General features: G+C 34.8%; 1 protein-coding gene across 1 annotated transcript in view; it reads left to right on the top strand.

Moving 5' to 3' along the window:
• The window catches only part of LOC107566139 (VPS10 domain-containing receptor SorCS1-like), a 170,177-nt gene that overhangs the window by 114,824 nt on the left and 39,280 nt on the right, over positions 1-16,073 (top strand). Inside the window, exons 11-15 of the mRNA XM_016251514.1 lie at positions 1,164-1,332; positions 8,034-8,110; positions 10,730-10,821; positions 11,098-11,205; positions 14,856-14,973. Coding sequence (XP_016107000.1) covers positions 1,164-1,332; positions 8,034-8,110; positions 10,730-10,821; positions 11,098-11,205; positions 14,856-14,973 — 564 coding nt within the window. The remainder of the gene's footprint in view (positions 1-1,163; positions 1,333-8,033; positions 8,111-10,729; positions 10,822-11,097; positions 11,206-14,855; positions 14,974-16,073) is intronic.

Here is a 16,073-nt window from a genome sequence, read left to right as displayed (position 1 = left end):
AGATAGATAGATAGATAGATAGATAGATAGATAGATAGATAGATAGATAGATAGATAGATAGATAGATAGATAGATAGATAGATAGATAGATAGATAGATAGATAGATAGATGTGATGTGATGCTGAAGACTGTAGACAATTAATGACTACTGAAAATTATTTTTTGTCAACAGGGAAAAATAAATTAAAATGTCATAATGTGTGTGTGTATTTGTATGTGTGTCTGTGTGTGTGTGTGTGTGTGTGTGTGTGCTAAGACTACAAACAACTAAACAACTGGATTTGAATCTAAAAACTATTTTGCAGCCAGTCTGAACAAAAATGTTTCCTATCCCTGATGTACTATTGACCTTTTCAGTATTTAACTCTGATCGATGTCTTTCCAAATACCTGTATGCGACAAGATACCTTACAATCTGAGAGCAGGCAGGGCTTTGGAGTGCTTTTAGTTCCCAAGTTTTTATAGCTCTTAAATTGGTCTGATAGCTCTGCCCGCGTACAAAGGCTGGACTGAAGCCAGCAATTAGGGTTTGGGTGAAGACAACTCGTCTCTTGAAGAATACACCAGATCTCTATTCATACACCTCTGGATGAAACAGCGCATGCAGCCGCGCATTGCAACAGAGGCCAGCAGGTGTCAAGCTATCTCCTGATCAAATAATTAAACTGTTGATGATAGTAACCCCCATAAAATCACATTTGGCCCTCGGATAGGCTGAAGAGTCTGGTGACTTGATTGAGGTTGCCACCTCCGTGTAACATATGCTAAAATCTCAGCCGACGGCTAGATTGAAATATTCGTCAATTATTGAATAGTCAGTGCCCTTCGAGGCCCATCCCGGGCTGCCTCTCCTCCTCTCTAGTGCTTCCTGGCCCTGAAGAGATGTCACTTCTGTTCAGGACAGACATGGATTACCTTCTCATTCCCTTACATACTCCCATTACACTCCAATAGATAGATCTTACCAGGAACTGCTATATGTATGGAGCTTTTTAGAAGTTCACTTGGCTGGTTTGTGCCACAGGGACACAAAGTAACAAATGCATCACAGGCTGTTTTTTTTTTCTTTCTATAGGAGGAAATGGTGTAACTTTAGGGATATGATTATTAGTGATTTATCTCTTCCTCATTATCTTTCTTTGTTTATGTTCCCGTCCCTAGGTGGCAGGAATAAAAGGCATGTTCTTGGCTAATAAGAAGCTAAATAATGAGGTGAAGACTTACATAACCTATAACAAAGGTCGTGACTGGAGGCTCCTGCAGGCTCCCTCAGCTGATCTCAGAGAAAACAGAATCCATTGCATGCTGGTGAGTGGACTTAGAGGACTTAGTGGGATAGAAAAAAGACAACAGTGTCAATGAAGAGCATTGATGAAATATGAGCATTGATGAAATCAAGATAAATAACCTATCATTTGTGAACAGCATGTTTTATTGAGTGCCATTTCCAATCAAGCTGTAATTGTGTTAAATGATGTAAAAGGTATTAACCTTTTATTTAATTCAATACATAAAATCTTAGCTATGAAATTAACCTTAGAAAGAGAAATGAGATTTAATTCCACATTTAATTCCCCCCCCCCAAAAAAATATATATTTTGTTAAAATTATATAATTTACATGGTTGAATGCTATTAAACACAATATATACTTTGATGTTCTTTTTGGTGATTAAAACATTTTTTCTTTTCATTAATTCAAATAAAATAGAAAATATTACGCTTTTTTTGGCTTACTTACTAACTGAAATTAACTTTAAGTTGAGGTACAAAATTACTGAAATAAAACATTAATTGAAGTTAGATACAAATGTCTACAAAAAAGCTGATGAAAATCATAATAGCACATAACAAAATTACTAATTAAAAATAAAAATAAAAAGCTCTTTCAAAATATGTGATTCTGGACCACAAATGCAGACATAAGGGTCAATTTCTAAAATAAATTGCTAATAAATAAATAAGCTTTCCATTGATGTATGGTTTGTCAGGATAGGACAATATTTGGCTGAGATACAACTATTTGAACATTTTGGAATCTGAGGGTGCACAAAAATCTAAATATTGAGAACATCGCCTTTAAAGTTGTCCAAATGAAGTTCTTAGCAATGCATATTACTAATCACAAATATTTATGGTAGGAAATTTACAAAATATCTTGATGGAACATGATCTTTACTTAATATCCTAATGATTTTTGGCATAAACGAAAAATCGATAATTTTGACCCATACAATGTATTGTTGGCTATTGCTACAAATATACCCCAGCGACTTAAAGGAACACTCCACTAATTTTGAAAATAGGCTCATTTTCCAACTCCCCTAGAGTTGAACAATATTATGCTGGTGCAAAAAACAAACAAACTATATTGTGAATTATTAATTTATAAGAATATTAATACATTTTAAAATTTAATTTATTCCGGTCATGCAAAGTTAAATGATTAGCAGCCATTACTCAGTCTTCAGTGACCCATATTAATATGGGTCAATTTGTCTGCGCTGATAGCCTCGTGGTTAGTGCATCGACATATAGCACAACTGTGCTCACAGAGACCCATGTTCGAATCCCACCTTGAGGTCCTTTGCTGATCCTGCTCCCCACCTCTCCACCCCAGTACTTTCCTGTCATCTCTCCACTGTACTCTCAAAATAAATGGCACAAAAAGCCCATAAATATAACTGCACATACAATGCAGATCTTATTTGTATTCATACATAAAGTGCAAATAAAAAAAGCCTATTATGCTGGTGCAAAAAACAAACAAACTATATTGTGAATTATTAATTTATAAGAATATTAATACATTTTAAAATTTAATTTATTCTGGTCATGCAAAGTTAAATGATTAGCAGCCATTACTCAGTCTTCAGTGACCCATATTAATATGGGTCAACTTGTCTGCGCTGATAGCCTCGTGGTTAGTGCATCGACATATAGCACAACTGTGCTCACAGAGACCCGTGTTCGAATCCCACCTTGAGGTCCTTTGCTGATCCTGCTCCCCACCTCTCCACCCCAGTACTTTCCTGTCATCTCTCCACTGTACTCTCAAAATAAATGGCACAAAAAGCCCATAAATATAACTTATATATATATATATACAGAAAAAAAACAGTAATATTGCAAAATGTTATTACAAAATAAAATAATGGTTTCTATTTTAATATACTTTAAAATATAATTTATTTCTGTGATGCAAAGCTGAATTTCCATCAGCCATTACTCCAGTCTAAATTGTCACATGATCCTTCAGAAATCATTCTAATATGCTGATTTATTATCAGTGCTGGAAACTGTTGTGCTGCTCAATATTTTTTGGAACCTGTGATACTTTTTTTCAGGATTCTTTGATGAATAAAAAGTTAAAAAGAAGAGCATTTATTTTAAATAGAATTATTTTCTAACAATATACACTACCGTTCAAAAGTTTGGGGTCAGAAAATTTTTATTCTTTCTTTTTTTGAAAGAAATTAAAACTTTTATTCAGGAAGGATGTGTTTAATTGATAAGAAGTGATAGCAAAGATTTATGTTGTTAGAAAAGATTTCTATTTTGAATAAATGCTGTTCTTTTTAACTTTTTCAAAGAATCCTGAAAAAGTATCGCAGTTTCCAAAAAAATATTTGGCAGCACAACTGTTGCCAGCATTGATAATTCTAATAATAAATCAGCATATTCGAATGATTTCTGAAGGATCATGTGACACGATTACTGTTTTTGTTTTCTGTATTTTTGATCAAATAAATGCAGCCTTGATGAGCATAAGAGACTTCTTTAAAAAACATTACAAGTCTTACTGATCCCAAACTTTTGAGCGGTAGTGTGTGTATATATATATATATATATATATATATATATATATGGGTCAACTAAGCAATTCTATTAAACGGCATTTATTAGAAAGCTTTTGTAAATAAATAAATTAATACATTCTGACAAAAATCTTATGAAATAAAAATGTTATTATTGTTATTCATGTGAAAACAGTCGTGCTGTTGTTCTAATAAACAACATTTATTAGAAAGCTTTCTCAAATAAAAATAAATTAATTGATTGATTGATTGATTGATCGATTGATCGATCGATCGATCAAGTATTAATTTCTGACAAAAATCTTCTGTTATAAATAAAAAAAATACATCTAAAATAATCTTATAAATCTAATATGCTAAAAGTTTTTTTTATTATTATTGCTGTTAAGCATTTTTTTGTGGAAACTGTGATAATTTTTTTTTATAAAATATATATTAAAATAAATAAATAATACAAGTATTAATTTCTTACAATAAATAAATAAATAAAATCTGACTGTACCCCCAAACCCATTGTTTGTTTTTTCATGTATATTTGTTTACCATAAAAGTACAGTATTATCTGAAACAAACACTTACATATGTACACATTTTGTAAAATGTAATTGTATTATTAATGCTGCATACATATTTCCCTCATGTTGTTTCATTAACAATATCTGTAGTAATTATATAAAACTCTGGTTACTTTACTTTCTTAATTTGGAACTGCCTTTTAAAAATGTGCCTGAAATGTATCATTCCAATTTTGGATCCTCCTTTAATCTTTAAAGAAGCATTTCAAAGTTGAAGACACATATTTAGAAAAAGATTAATAAAACTGAATACTGAAGGATTATTTGTATTTTTGCTTTGGTTACAGACAGGTAGAAAAATTGTCTAGATGACAGGTACTGGAAGAAGAAAATACTTTTTAAAGTGTGTAGTTCTTGTATTCTTCCTTAAATCCCTGACATCAGTTCGTTTTTTTGTCCTGGAACTCCGAAGCGAAGCATATTTAAATTCCTTTCATCTTGAGCGCTTATGACACTGTTATTGTTGAAGACATTCATTTTGCGCTCGTGGAGCGCAGGCATCTGTATATGGACTATAAACAAGATTAGTGTCGTGCTAGCATAAACAAATGGAAATGCTAAGTGCTACTCTTGAGATTAGCGGCAGAGAGTCTTTAGAGCGTTCTTATTATTCTCTCTCCATCATCTTCTGTTTTCACAACCGACTGACTCTTCCACCACTTCAAACTTCAAATGTTTATTTTATAAGATTGAAAGCGCTTGTGACTTTTTCATTTTACTCCTTCAGGCTTGTGTCTTCCGCGACGCTCGCCGACTGTATTGCCTCCGGATGCACGCTGATGAAATATAAATGTCTTGGCACTGTAACTATCTGGATAAGTAATCCTAGGAGGAGAGCGACTATTAGATATTTGGCTCTAAATTGACGTTTAGTTGATTGATTTGATGGCAGAAGGGTTGTGGAGATGCCACAGATTTCCTGAGTTGCTAAGCTTATTAGATAGAGAGGTTTTCTAGAACTCCTACTTACCTCACAGGGTCAGACTCTGATTTCATTACACATGATGCATTTGCTGCTGTAAATATCTATCTATCTATCTATCTATCTATCTATCTATCTATCTATCTATCTATCCATTTGTCTATCTGTTTGTCTATCTGTTTATATATATTTTTTTCTGTTTGTCCATCCATCCATCCATCCATCTTTCTGTCCATCCATCCAATCATCTCTCCATCCATCATTCTCTGTCCATTCATCCATCCATCCATCTTTCTCTCCATCCATCTATGTCTGTCCATTCATTCATCCATTTTTCTTTCTATCCATTCGTTGATCTATCCATCTATCTTTCCATCCATCTTTCTTTCTGTCTGTCCATCCATTGATCTGTCCATCTATCTTTCTGCCCATCCATTCATCCATCCAACCATCTTTCGGTCCTTCCATCCTTTTATCTGTCCATCTATCTGTCCATCCATCTTTCTATACATCCATTCATCCATCTTTCTGTCCATCCATTCGTTGATCTGTCCATCTATCTTTCTGTCCATCCATTCATCCATCCAACCATCTTTCTGTCCATCCTTTTATCTGTCCGTTCCAACCATCCATCCATACATCTTTCTATACATTCATTCATCCATCCATCTTTCCATCCATTTGTTGATCTGTCCATCTATCTTTCTGTCCATTCCATCCATCCATCCAACCATCTTTCTGTCCTTCCATCCTTTTATCTGTCCATCTATCTGTCCATCCATCCATCCATCCATCTTTCTATACATCCATTCATCCATCTTTCTGTCCATCCATTCGTTGATCTGTCCATCTATCTTTCTGTCCATCCATTCATCCATCCAACCATCTTTCTGTCCATCCTTTTATCTGTCCGTTCCAACCATCCATCCATACATCTTTCTATACATTCATTCATCCATCCATCTTTCCATCCATTTGTTGATCTGTCCATCTATCTTTCTGTCCATTCCATCCATCCATCCAACCATCTTTCTGTCCTTCCATCCTTTTATCTGTCCATCTATCTGTCCATCCATCCATCCATCCATCTTTCTATACATCCATTCATCCATCTTTCTGTCCATCCATTCGTTGATCTGTCCATCTATCTTTCTGTCCATCCATTCATCCATCCAACCATCTTTCTGTCCATCCTTTTATCTGTCCGTTCCAACCATCCATCCATACATCTTTCTATACATTCATTCATCCATCCATCTTTCCATCCATTTGTTGATCTGTCCATCTATCTTTCTGTCCATTCCATCCATCCATCCAACCATCTTTCTGTCCTTCCATCCTTTTATCTGTCCATCTATCTGTCCATCCATCCATCCATCCATCTTTCTATACATCCATTCATCCATCTTTCTGTCCATCCATTCGTTGATCTGTCCATCTATCTTTCTGTCCATCCATTCATCCATCCAACCATCTTTCTGTCCATCCATCCATCCCTTAAATGCATGGATTTATCTTTTCATTGCATCATTTGAATTTTTCTCTTTGATTTTTTTTATCTTATCCTGCAGTACATTATGGAACAAAATCCATCCATCTTTTTGTCTGTCCATTCATTGATCTGTCCATCTATCTTTCTGTCCATCCATCCATTTATCTTTCTGTCCATCTATCCATTGATCTGTCCGTCCATCTTTCTGTCAATTCATCCATCCATCCATCCATCTTTCTGTAAATCCATTCGTTGATCTATCCACCCATTCCATCCATCCATTCATCCATCTTTCTGTCTGTCCATCCATTGATCTGTCCATCTATCTTTCTGTCCATCCATTCAGCCATCCAACCATCTTTCTGTCCGTCCATCCTTTTATCTGTCCATCCATCCATCCCTTAAATGCATGGATGCACGCATCATTTGAAATTTTCTCTTTGAAACAGTTTTTTTCTCTTATCCTGCAGTACATAATTGAACAAAATCCATCCATCTTTCTGTCCATCCATCTGTTGATCTGTCCATCTATCTTTCTGTCCATCCATCCATCCATTTATATTTCTGTCCGTCCATCCATTGATCTGTCCTTCTATCCTTCTGTCCATCCATCCATTTATCTATCCATCTATCTTTCTGTCCATCCATCTTTCTGTCAATCCATCCATCATCCAACCATCCATCCATCCATCCATCTTTGTCTGTTCATTCATCCATCCATCTTTCTATACATCCATCCATCCATCTTTCTGTCCATCCATTCGTTGATCTGTCCATCCATTTTCTCATTGAAACAGTTTTTTCCCTTTTATCCTGCTGTACATAATGGAACAAACTAAGTTACATAAGAGTTATTCTGTCACAGAATATTACACACATTACAACATTATGGGTAAAAGTGAAAGAGAATATATGATATTCTGTTGCTGCCCATGCATTTTACAGTCCGAAAACATGCATTTTCTAACCTTCAAACTAATCTAGTCAACATTAGTAATCACAAACTAATAATGGAATGTAGTCATTGTGGGTGAACGATCAAGAGAAATACAAATCGTGACAAAATCCATAAAACACTTTCCAGCTTTTGGAATGAAGTATGTATGACTTTTGCAATGCGAAAAGGCACAATCCACTCAATCTTCATATTCATATAGCTTTAGTTATCAACTCTCTATCTGCTTTGGTAAGCATGACTGTAATTGTTCTGCTCCTCTCTCCATAGGTTCAATCGGCGCAGAGTTAACGAGCAGCAACGTTAGCATGTTCATCACATCCGACGCTGGAAACACGTGGCGGCAGGTGACTCTGACCGTGGGGTGTTCAGCCAGATGGGGCTGGGCAGTAATTTCAGCACTGATGCATATCTTTGAGCGGATAAATCCATGTGCCGCATTTCAGAGCCTATAATCAAATGATACCTTCAGAGAAAACTAAATTCAATGACATATATGATGCCCGTGGGTGCATGTTTGATGATGCGATTTAAATTTATGGGGCCAGCTGTCTAATTAAAAATGGAGAGCTCAAATAATTAAGAGAAAATTGATGTGGCAAAAAGTTAAAGCATGCTGTGTAGGGCACGGGTTTGATGTCACATATCTTGTCGGTAAGAATTACAATCACTGGGATTTGAGAAATAGCATAATTTCAAGGACAGCAGACCTGTGGTTGCCAGCTTTCATCTAATCAAATTGAAAGCCCTCCCAAGAAGAGTAAGGATATGAAATATTGTCATAACTCATCCAATCTGACATTATGAATGAAAATAACACGGGAACATATGTAACATTGCCCTGAGACACATATGAGCAGAAGTACATAATGTGAAGTTTTTCTTTAAATTTTGGCACTAAACCAGCAATTTTTTTTCAGAAATACACAGTCCTTATTTATTAAAGATTTATCAAGCACCTAGGGTCAGATGCATTTCTTGGTTATAATGACTCTAGTGTGGTTGTAGCTTGGTTGACCTAACTCTTCCAGTGTGTCTTCCAAGGAAAACAAAACAGACCCCACACAGTATCCCGCTAACATAAACACTAGCCTCGTAATCATTAGCCCATGAAGTACTTAAGCCAATCAGATGGTGTTTTTCCTTCACTTTAACAGATTTGTGTATGCTAAATGCTTGAAGCCCCAAGGCCTAAACTCAACAGGAATTCATATCAGCAAGAATTCACAGCACATACAGTGCAGTTATCAGAGCTCTGGGGCAAACAAATGTAAACTGCTAATGAGGGCCTCAATTTTCAGTTCAACTTTGCAGTAGGTCAACCTAGCATCTGGCTGGATTTTTCTCCGTAAGGCAATTTTCTTGTTTCATACATGTTTGCAACTAGCGGTTCTGTAATGGCGATTGGATGGGGCCATTGCTTTTAGGCTGTTTTTTTTTCTTTTGAGCTCTGTATTTATATAAAATTATATGCTTGTGTGTACTCTCACAAGAAAAGTCATTGGGACAATACATTTTTTTTCAAAAGGTACACAAATTTGCTTTTGCGTTAGCTGACAAGTTCCTTAAAGTTTATTTAGATTTTTAGCTGTATTTTGAAGTTTTATATTATCAGTTTCCAAGTTTATATAATTTCATCAAACAGGATAGAATGCTTTAAAATAGGGCTGTCAAATCGATTAATCGCATCCAAAATAAATGTTTGTGTTTACATACTATGTGTGATTACTGTGTATATTTATATGTATATATAGCACACACACACACACACACACACACACACACACACACACACACATCTCCTGTACCGGTAGCCAATGAGCTCACTGCTCAATATTCAAATATATGACTAGTGCTTGCAGTTGTAGCTTGCTTCAGAAACCCTCCACTCTCGGTACTTGCTCTGCCGCAGCAGCGTAGCAGATCTATTCCGCCAAGACCAACTACATTAACATCGTCATGTACATTACCATGCCAATCCCTCCGAGAGTTGTCATGACAGAATTTTTTTTTTTTTGAGCAGCAAATCTGAATATTAGAATGATTTCTGAAGGAACATGTAAATTGAGTAATGATGCTAAAATTTCAGCTTTGCATTCACAGAAATAAGTGACATTTTAAACATATATTCAAATAGAAAACTGTTATTTTAAATAGTAGAAATATTTAAAAATTGTACTGCTTTTGCTGTACTTTGGATCAAATAAATGCAGGTCTGGTGTGCAGAAGAGACTTCTTAAAAAAAAAAAAATCTTACTGTTCAAAAACATTTGACTGATAGTGTATATATAGCACACACACACACACACACACACACACACACACACACACACACATATATATATATATATAAATATATGTGTGTGTGTGTGTGTGTGTGTTTGATTTATATTCTGTATATTATATTACACATATATTATGTATATGTAAACACAGACTTTTATTTTGCATTAATTGATTTGACAGCCCTACTTTCAAATGAAACAAACTTATTAATAGCAATAATACTATTTCCATGAATTCATCAAATTGCTAATACTCACTGATGTGTGTGCTGTTGTTTTCCCTCTAAAATAATGTCTAAAATGATGGAAAGTGAAATTAAGGTCATAGGAAAAACCTATAAATTCATTACCAAATATTCCAAAGAAAATATGTTTGTTTGCCTTTTTAAAACCTTTTGAAAATTTGTACCTGGAGTATTTCTTTATAAATTACCTTGTTTTATATTTTAAACGTTAGCATGCTGGTGGCATGATAAAAATGGCAACATCTTCTCAAACCAAAGTACTAAAATTACTTACAATTTTATCCCATGCTCACTAAATTGAGAAAAAAGGAAACTAAATATTTTTAATATTGTATGTTTTATATTGTATGCAGTATTTTAATACAGTACTGCATATAATGAGAATATCAAAATGAATGGAGCAGCATATAATTAATACATTCTTTGTCTATTCCAGATATTTGACGAAGAGTACAGTGTGCTGTATCTGGATCAAGGTGGAGCTTTAGTGGCAATTAGACACACCCCTCTTCCCATCAGGCACCTCTGGTAATCCTACACCAAAATCATTACTAATATTCAATGCGTATGTTCGTAAAAGATGAGTCAATGCAATCGCACCGAGCTGACTCACATAATCATGGGGAGTGTGAACATTCTCATTAAACCCAGTAGACTGTGTAATACTTTTGTCTAGTAATCTAGATTAAATGTCGGAAAGGTGCAGTAAAGTCCTGTTTGAATTATTTGCCAGCTGTGTGTGAAAATGCAATCTTTTCTACACTACATCGTAGTTTCAGCTGTGTGCTGCTGGTTTCTATGCAGGTTGAGCTTTGATGAGGGGAGGGTGTGGAACAAATACAGTTTCACTTCATCGCCCCTGTTCGTGGACGGTGTCTTGGGCGAACCGGGCGAGGAAACGCTTATAATGACGTAAGTATGATGAATATTCAATAGTAATACATTTAGATTTTTTCTGGAATGAGAAAATGGTGCTTGATGAAATACGGTTTATGTGAATGTCCTCAAAGAATTGGAGTAAATTCAAAGTAATTAACTCAGTGTTGGCATTGTCACTTTTTCCTTAACTGACATGATTTGTTTTGTTATTGTATGGAAGGCCGTTTCCGCCACTGAATAATTTTTTTTTTTTTATAATAAAATAAAATGTTTATCTCGCAGTTCTGACTTTTTTTCAGAAGTGTGAGGAAAAAAGATTCAAATTTTCTCTGAATTGCGAGTTTATATCTCACAATTTTGACTTAATAAATCGCAGTGTGGGTTATAAAGTCAGAATGGCACAATATAAACAGGCAATTCTGAGAAAAAAAGTCACAAGTGCGATATAAACAATTCTGAGATAAAAAGTCACAAGTGCGATATAAACACAATTCTGAGAAAAAACGTCGCAATAGAGAGATAAACTCAAAGTTGTGAGAAATAAAGTCAGAATTGCGAGATAAACTTGCAATTCTGACTTTTTTTCACAGAATTTTGATTTTATTTCTCACAGTTCAGAATTGCAATTTTATCCAGCAATTGTGACTTTTTTTCTTAGAATTGTGAGTTTATTTATATCTTACAATTATGACTTTATAACCCACAATTGTGAGTTTATATCACACATTTCTGAAAAAAGTCAGAATTGTGTGTTTATATCTTACAATTATGACTTTATAACCCACAATTGCAAGTTTATATCACGCAGTTCTCAGAAAAAAAAGCCAGAATTGTGAGATAAAAAGTTGCAATCACCTTTTGTTTTATTTTTTATTCAGTGGCAGAAATGGGCTTCCATGGTTATTTCACCCTGAAGAAGGACTGAACATCTTTGTTAGACATACATAGTAACATAAATATAGTGCTACCATTTTATCTAGCTAGAAAATAATATATAGAAAGAGAATATATACACTAACTGACCGCTTTATTAGGTACACCTTCCTAGTCCCGGATTGGTCCCGCTTTTGCCTTCAGAACTACCTTAATTCTTTGTGACATAGCAGCCAGCAAGGTGCTGGAAACAATCTTTAGAGATTTTGGTTCATATTGACATCATAGCATCGCACAGTTGCGTCAGATTTACTGGGTGCAAATCCATGACACGGATCTCCCGTTCCACCACATCCCAAAGGTCCTCTATTGGATTGAGATCTGGAGGTCATTTGAATGTAGTGAACTCATTGTCATGTTCAAGAAGCCAGTTTGAGATACTTTGAGCTTTATTATATGGTGCATTATCCTGCTGGAAGTAGCTATTACAAGATCAAACACTGTGGTCATAAAGCGATGGACATGGTCAGCAACAATTCTGGCGTTTAAACAATGCTCAATCGGTACTAAGAGGCTCAAAGTGTGCCAAAAATAAAAAAAAATCCTCACACCATTACACCAGCAGCAGCAGCCTGAACGTTAATACAAAACAGGATGGATTCATGCTTTCATGTTGTTTACTCCAAATTCTGACCCTAACATCTGAATGTCGCAGCAGAAATTGAGACCAGACCAAGCAACCTTTTTACAATCTTCTGTTGGTGAGCTTCTGTGAATTATAGCCTCAGTTTCCTGTTCTTAGCTGACAGGATTGACGCCTGGTGTGGTCTTCTGCTGCTGTAGCCCATCTGCTTCAAGGTTTGATGTGTTGTGCATTCAGAGATGCTCTTCTGCATACCTCAGTTGTAACATGTGGTTCTTTAAGTTACTGTTTCTTTTCAGCTCAAACCAGTCTGGCCATCTCCTCTGACATCAACAAGGCACTTTCACCCACAGAACTGCTGCTCACTAGATATTTTTTCTTTTTCTGTCCATTCACTGTGAACCCTATATGGTTGTGCGTGAAAATCACAGTTGATCAGAAGCTTCTGAAAGACTAGCCCATCTGAGCCTAGCAACCATGCCACGTTCAAAGTAACTTAAATAGCCTTTCTTCCCCATTCTGATGTTAGGTTTGAACTTCAGTAGAACATCTTGACCATGTCTACATGCCTAAATGCATTGAATTGCTGCTATGTGATTAACTGATTAGATATTTGTATTAACAAGCAGTTGAACAGGTATACCTAATAAGGTGGCTAGTAAGCAGTGTTGGGGTAACACATCACAAGGTGCATAATCAGATTTTTTTTTTCAAGTAACTACTAAAGTAATCTATTACTTTGTAATTTTTAAGTCATCTTTTCAAATAAGTAACAGTTACTTTGTTTTCCCATTTACTGACTGACAGCTCTGCTGTACCCATGTTGAGAGAAATCAGGAGTAAGTGCAGAGATGTTGTGTGTGCCGTGTAAACATGATGGTTACTAGTTCTACATTAATTGTTATCATGCATTTACTCATCTCACTTACATAAAACAGATTCATTGTTCTTCAAAATGAATAAAAACAGGGAATTCCAAACAAAAAATATGATAATAATTAAATATGTTAAATAATACAAATAGGCTATATGTATCCAATCCCGTTTTATTAACTAGTGTCTTTGCTGCTGACATTCATTGATCCAATTCAATCAAGCAAAAAAATGACTTTATATAAACAACATTTGTGTTTCTTTTTTTTTAAATATTTTTATTGTTTTTTCATGCAATCCAGAATGGCTGGAAAGGGCTTTTACTTTTGCAAATTTATATATATATATATATATATATATATATATATATATATATATATATATATATATATATATATATATATATATATATATATATATATATACACAAGTAATTAAGTAACGTGATTAGTTATTTTTTTTAGGTAGTAACACAATATTATAATGCATTAGTAAAAGTATAACTTTCCCCAACACTGCTGGTAAGATTAAGATGTCTGTTTTTATTAAACAAATTAAAATAGCAAATTAATATTAAATATATGTATATTAATTTATACTTTATAATACAAGTATATTTTATAACTAAACGTTTTATAAATGTGTATACTTTATTGTAAGCAATTGTGAGTTTGTATTTCATAATTGCAACTTTATATATTGTACTTATAACTTTAAATTTCTACTTTATTTCTCATAATTGTGACTTTATGTTACAGTGTGAGCTCTGTCACAGTTACAGGTTTTACTTTCATATAAATAAATGGTAATTGTGAAAAATATGTAAGAATAAAATGCTCAGTGCTTTGCTTGATTTGCTTGGTGATAAAAATAAAGAAATTAATGATAAAGCAAATGGTTTATTTTTAGACCTTCCAGTAATGACTCACCTATTTGAAAAGGCAAATCATTAAAACCATCATGCCAGTTCTGATTTTACATTATCCTGAATCCAGCACAACCTAAAATTATTTTGAGAAGTATTTCATGAAGTTTTCCTTTGTAGGAAATTCCTAGATACTTTCTGCTATCTTTCTGTCAGGCCTAAAAGTGTCACACTGTCAGACTTTCTCAATGTGAGTTTCAGACTTTTTGTTGACAGTTTGACGCAGGTTTCCACTGATGTGGTTTGACTTGGATAAGCATTTCCTCTTCCTGTCCGCTCTACATCTTTCTAATCATTAGAGTCGCTGCGCTCTCGATATGCCACTGCTCGCCAGACATACAGCGGCTGATGTTGTGCCTTTGTTTGCAGGATCTTCGGTCATGTCAGTCACCGCTCAGAATGGCAGCTGGTAAAGATAGACTTCAGGTCTATCTTTAACAGAAGATGCATCGAGTCTGACTATGTGCCGTGGGATTTACATGACCAGGTGAGAAATTATTTTAGTATTTTAGCATTTGGGTCCCCAATCTGAATATTTGCCTAAATCCTTGTTTCACACAGTGTTGTATATTGATCTCTTTAAGGAGGAAAGAAAATGCGGAAACAAAAAAACAAACAAACAAATAAATAAAGGATGAATATATGATATAACAAATATAAAAACATCAAATTTTCACAAACTTTCCAATATTACTGGTTTAAATTAAAATGTCTTCAATTTAATTTTTTACTTCAATATCTATTTTTAAATAAAAGAATATTCCATTAAATTAGACATAGTATCATATAAATGATAGTTTTAGTTAAACAAGTTAAACTAAGTGAGAATGAAATATTGCCTTGACAATTAGCTAAAAGAAATAAAAAAGTACAAATAAAGTTATTTTTATTTGTAAAATAATATAATTATTATTTTTTTACTTGAAGCAATATTTTAATTGAATTTTGTTTTATTTGAAGCAATACACACACACACATACACACGTTTGATAGAATAAAAAAAAAATATATAACCCAATTAATAGAAAGGTCAAAAAATTACTTTTCATATTGAATTTATATAATCTTATGTTTTAAGATTGCAAACTGTAATCTGAGTCTCTGTCGCCAACAACAAACAAGTTCCCTATCTGTCGGCCACTTCGAGTTATGTCGTGATGACATTAGAGGATTCACTTGGGAGCCCCAATCATCTCTGACTTTAAGAGAAAATGCCAATTAAATTTGGCAAGTAGATTTTGCATACCTGTGCCACTCCCCGTGCGTATGGGTATAAATAGGCGACAGGTCCATCCACTCATTCAGATTTTTGCTTCTGACGGACACAATCATTGTCTTCAGTGTCTGGGCATCCAACATGCTGAAGCTGCGTTCGTGGATGACTCATGCGCCTGTTGTGGGTGAATGAGCATGGCATCGTTGTGATCTCCCTCTCTTTTCTGAAAAGAGAGGCACCCTCTGCCGCTACCTGTCCCGGTCTCTCTGGCTCGAGTAGAGGACCGTCGGCTGGCACTCTGGGAGATCTGAGAGGTCACAGTAAGAGCTTCTCCACCGGACAAGCCCCCACGGACCTCTTACTCCTCATGC

This window comes from Sinocyclocheilus grahami, unplaced genomic scaffold (genome assembly GCF_001515645.1).
Source record: "Sinocyclocheilus grahami isolate Dianchi unplaced genomic scaffold, SAMN03320097.WGS_v1.1 scaffold1050.1, whole genome shotgun sequence".
NCBI classification, from domain to species: domain Eukaryota; kingdom Metazoa; phylum Chordata; class Actinopteri; order Cypriniformes; family Cyprinidae; genus Sinocyclocheilus; species Sinocyclocheilus grahami.
Note: the sequence above shows the minus strand (reverse complement) of the source record. Positions and strands in the feature narration are given on the sequence as shown.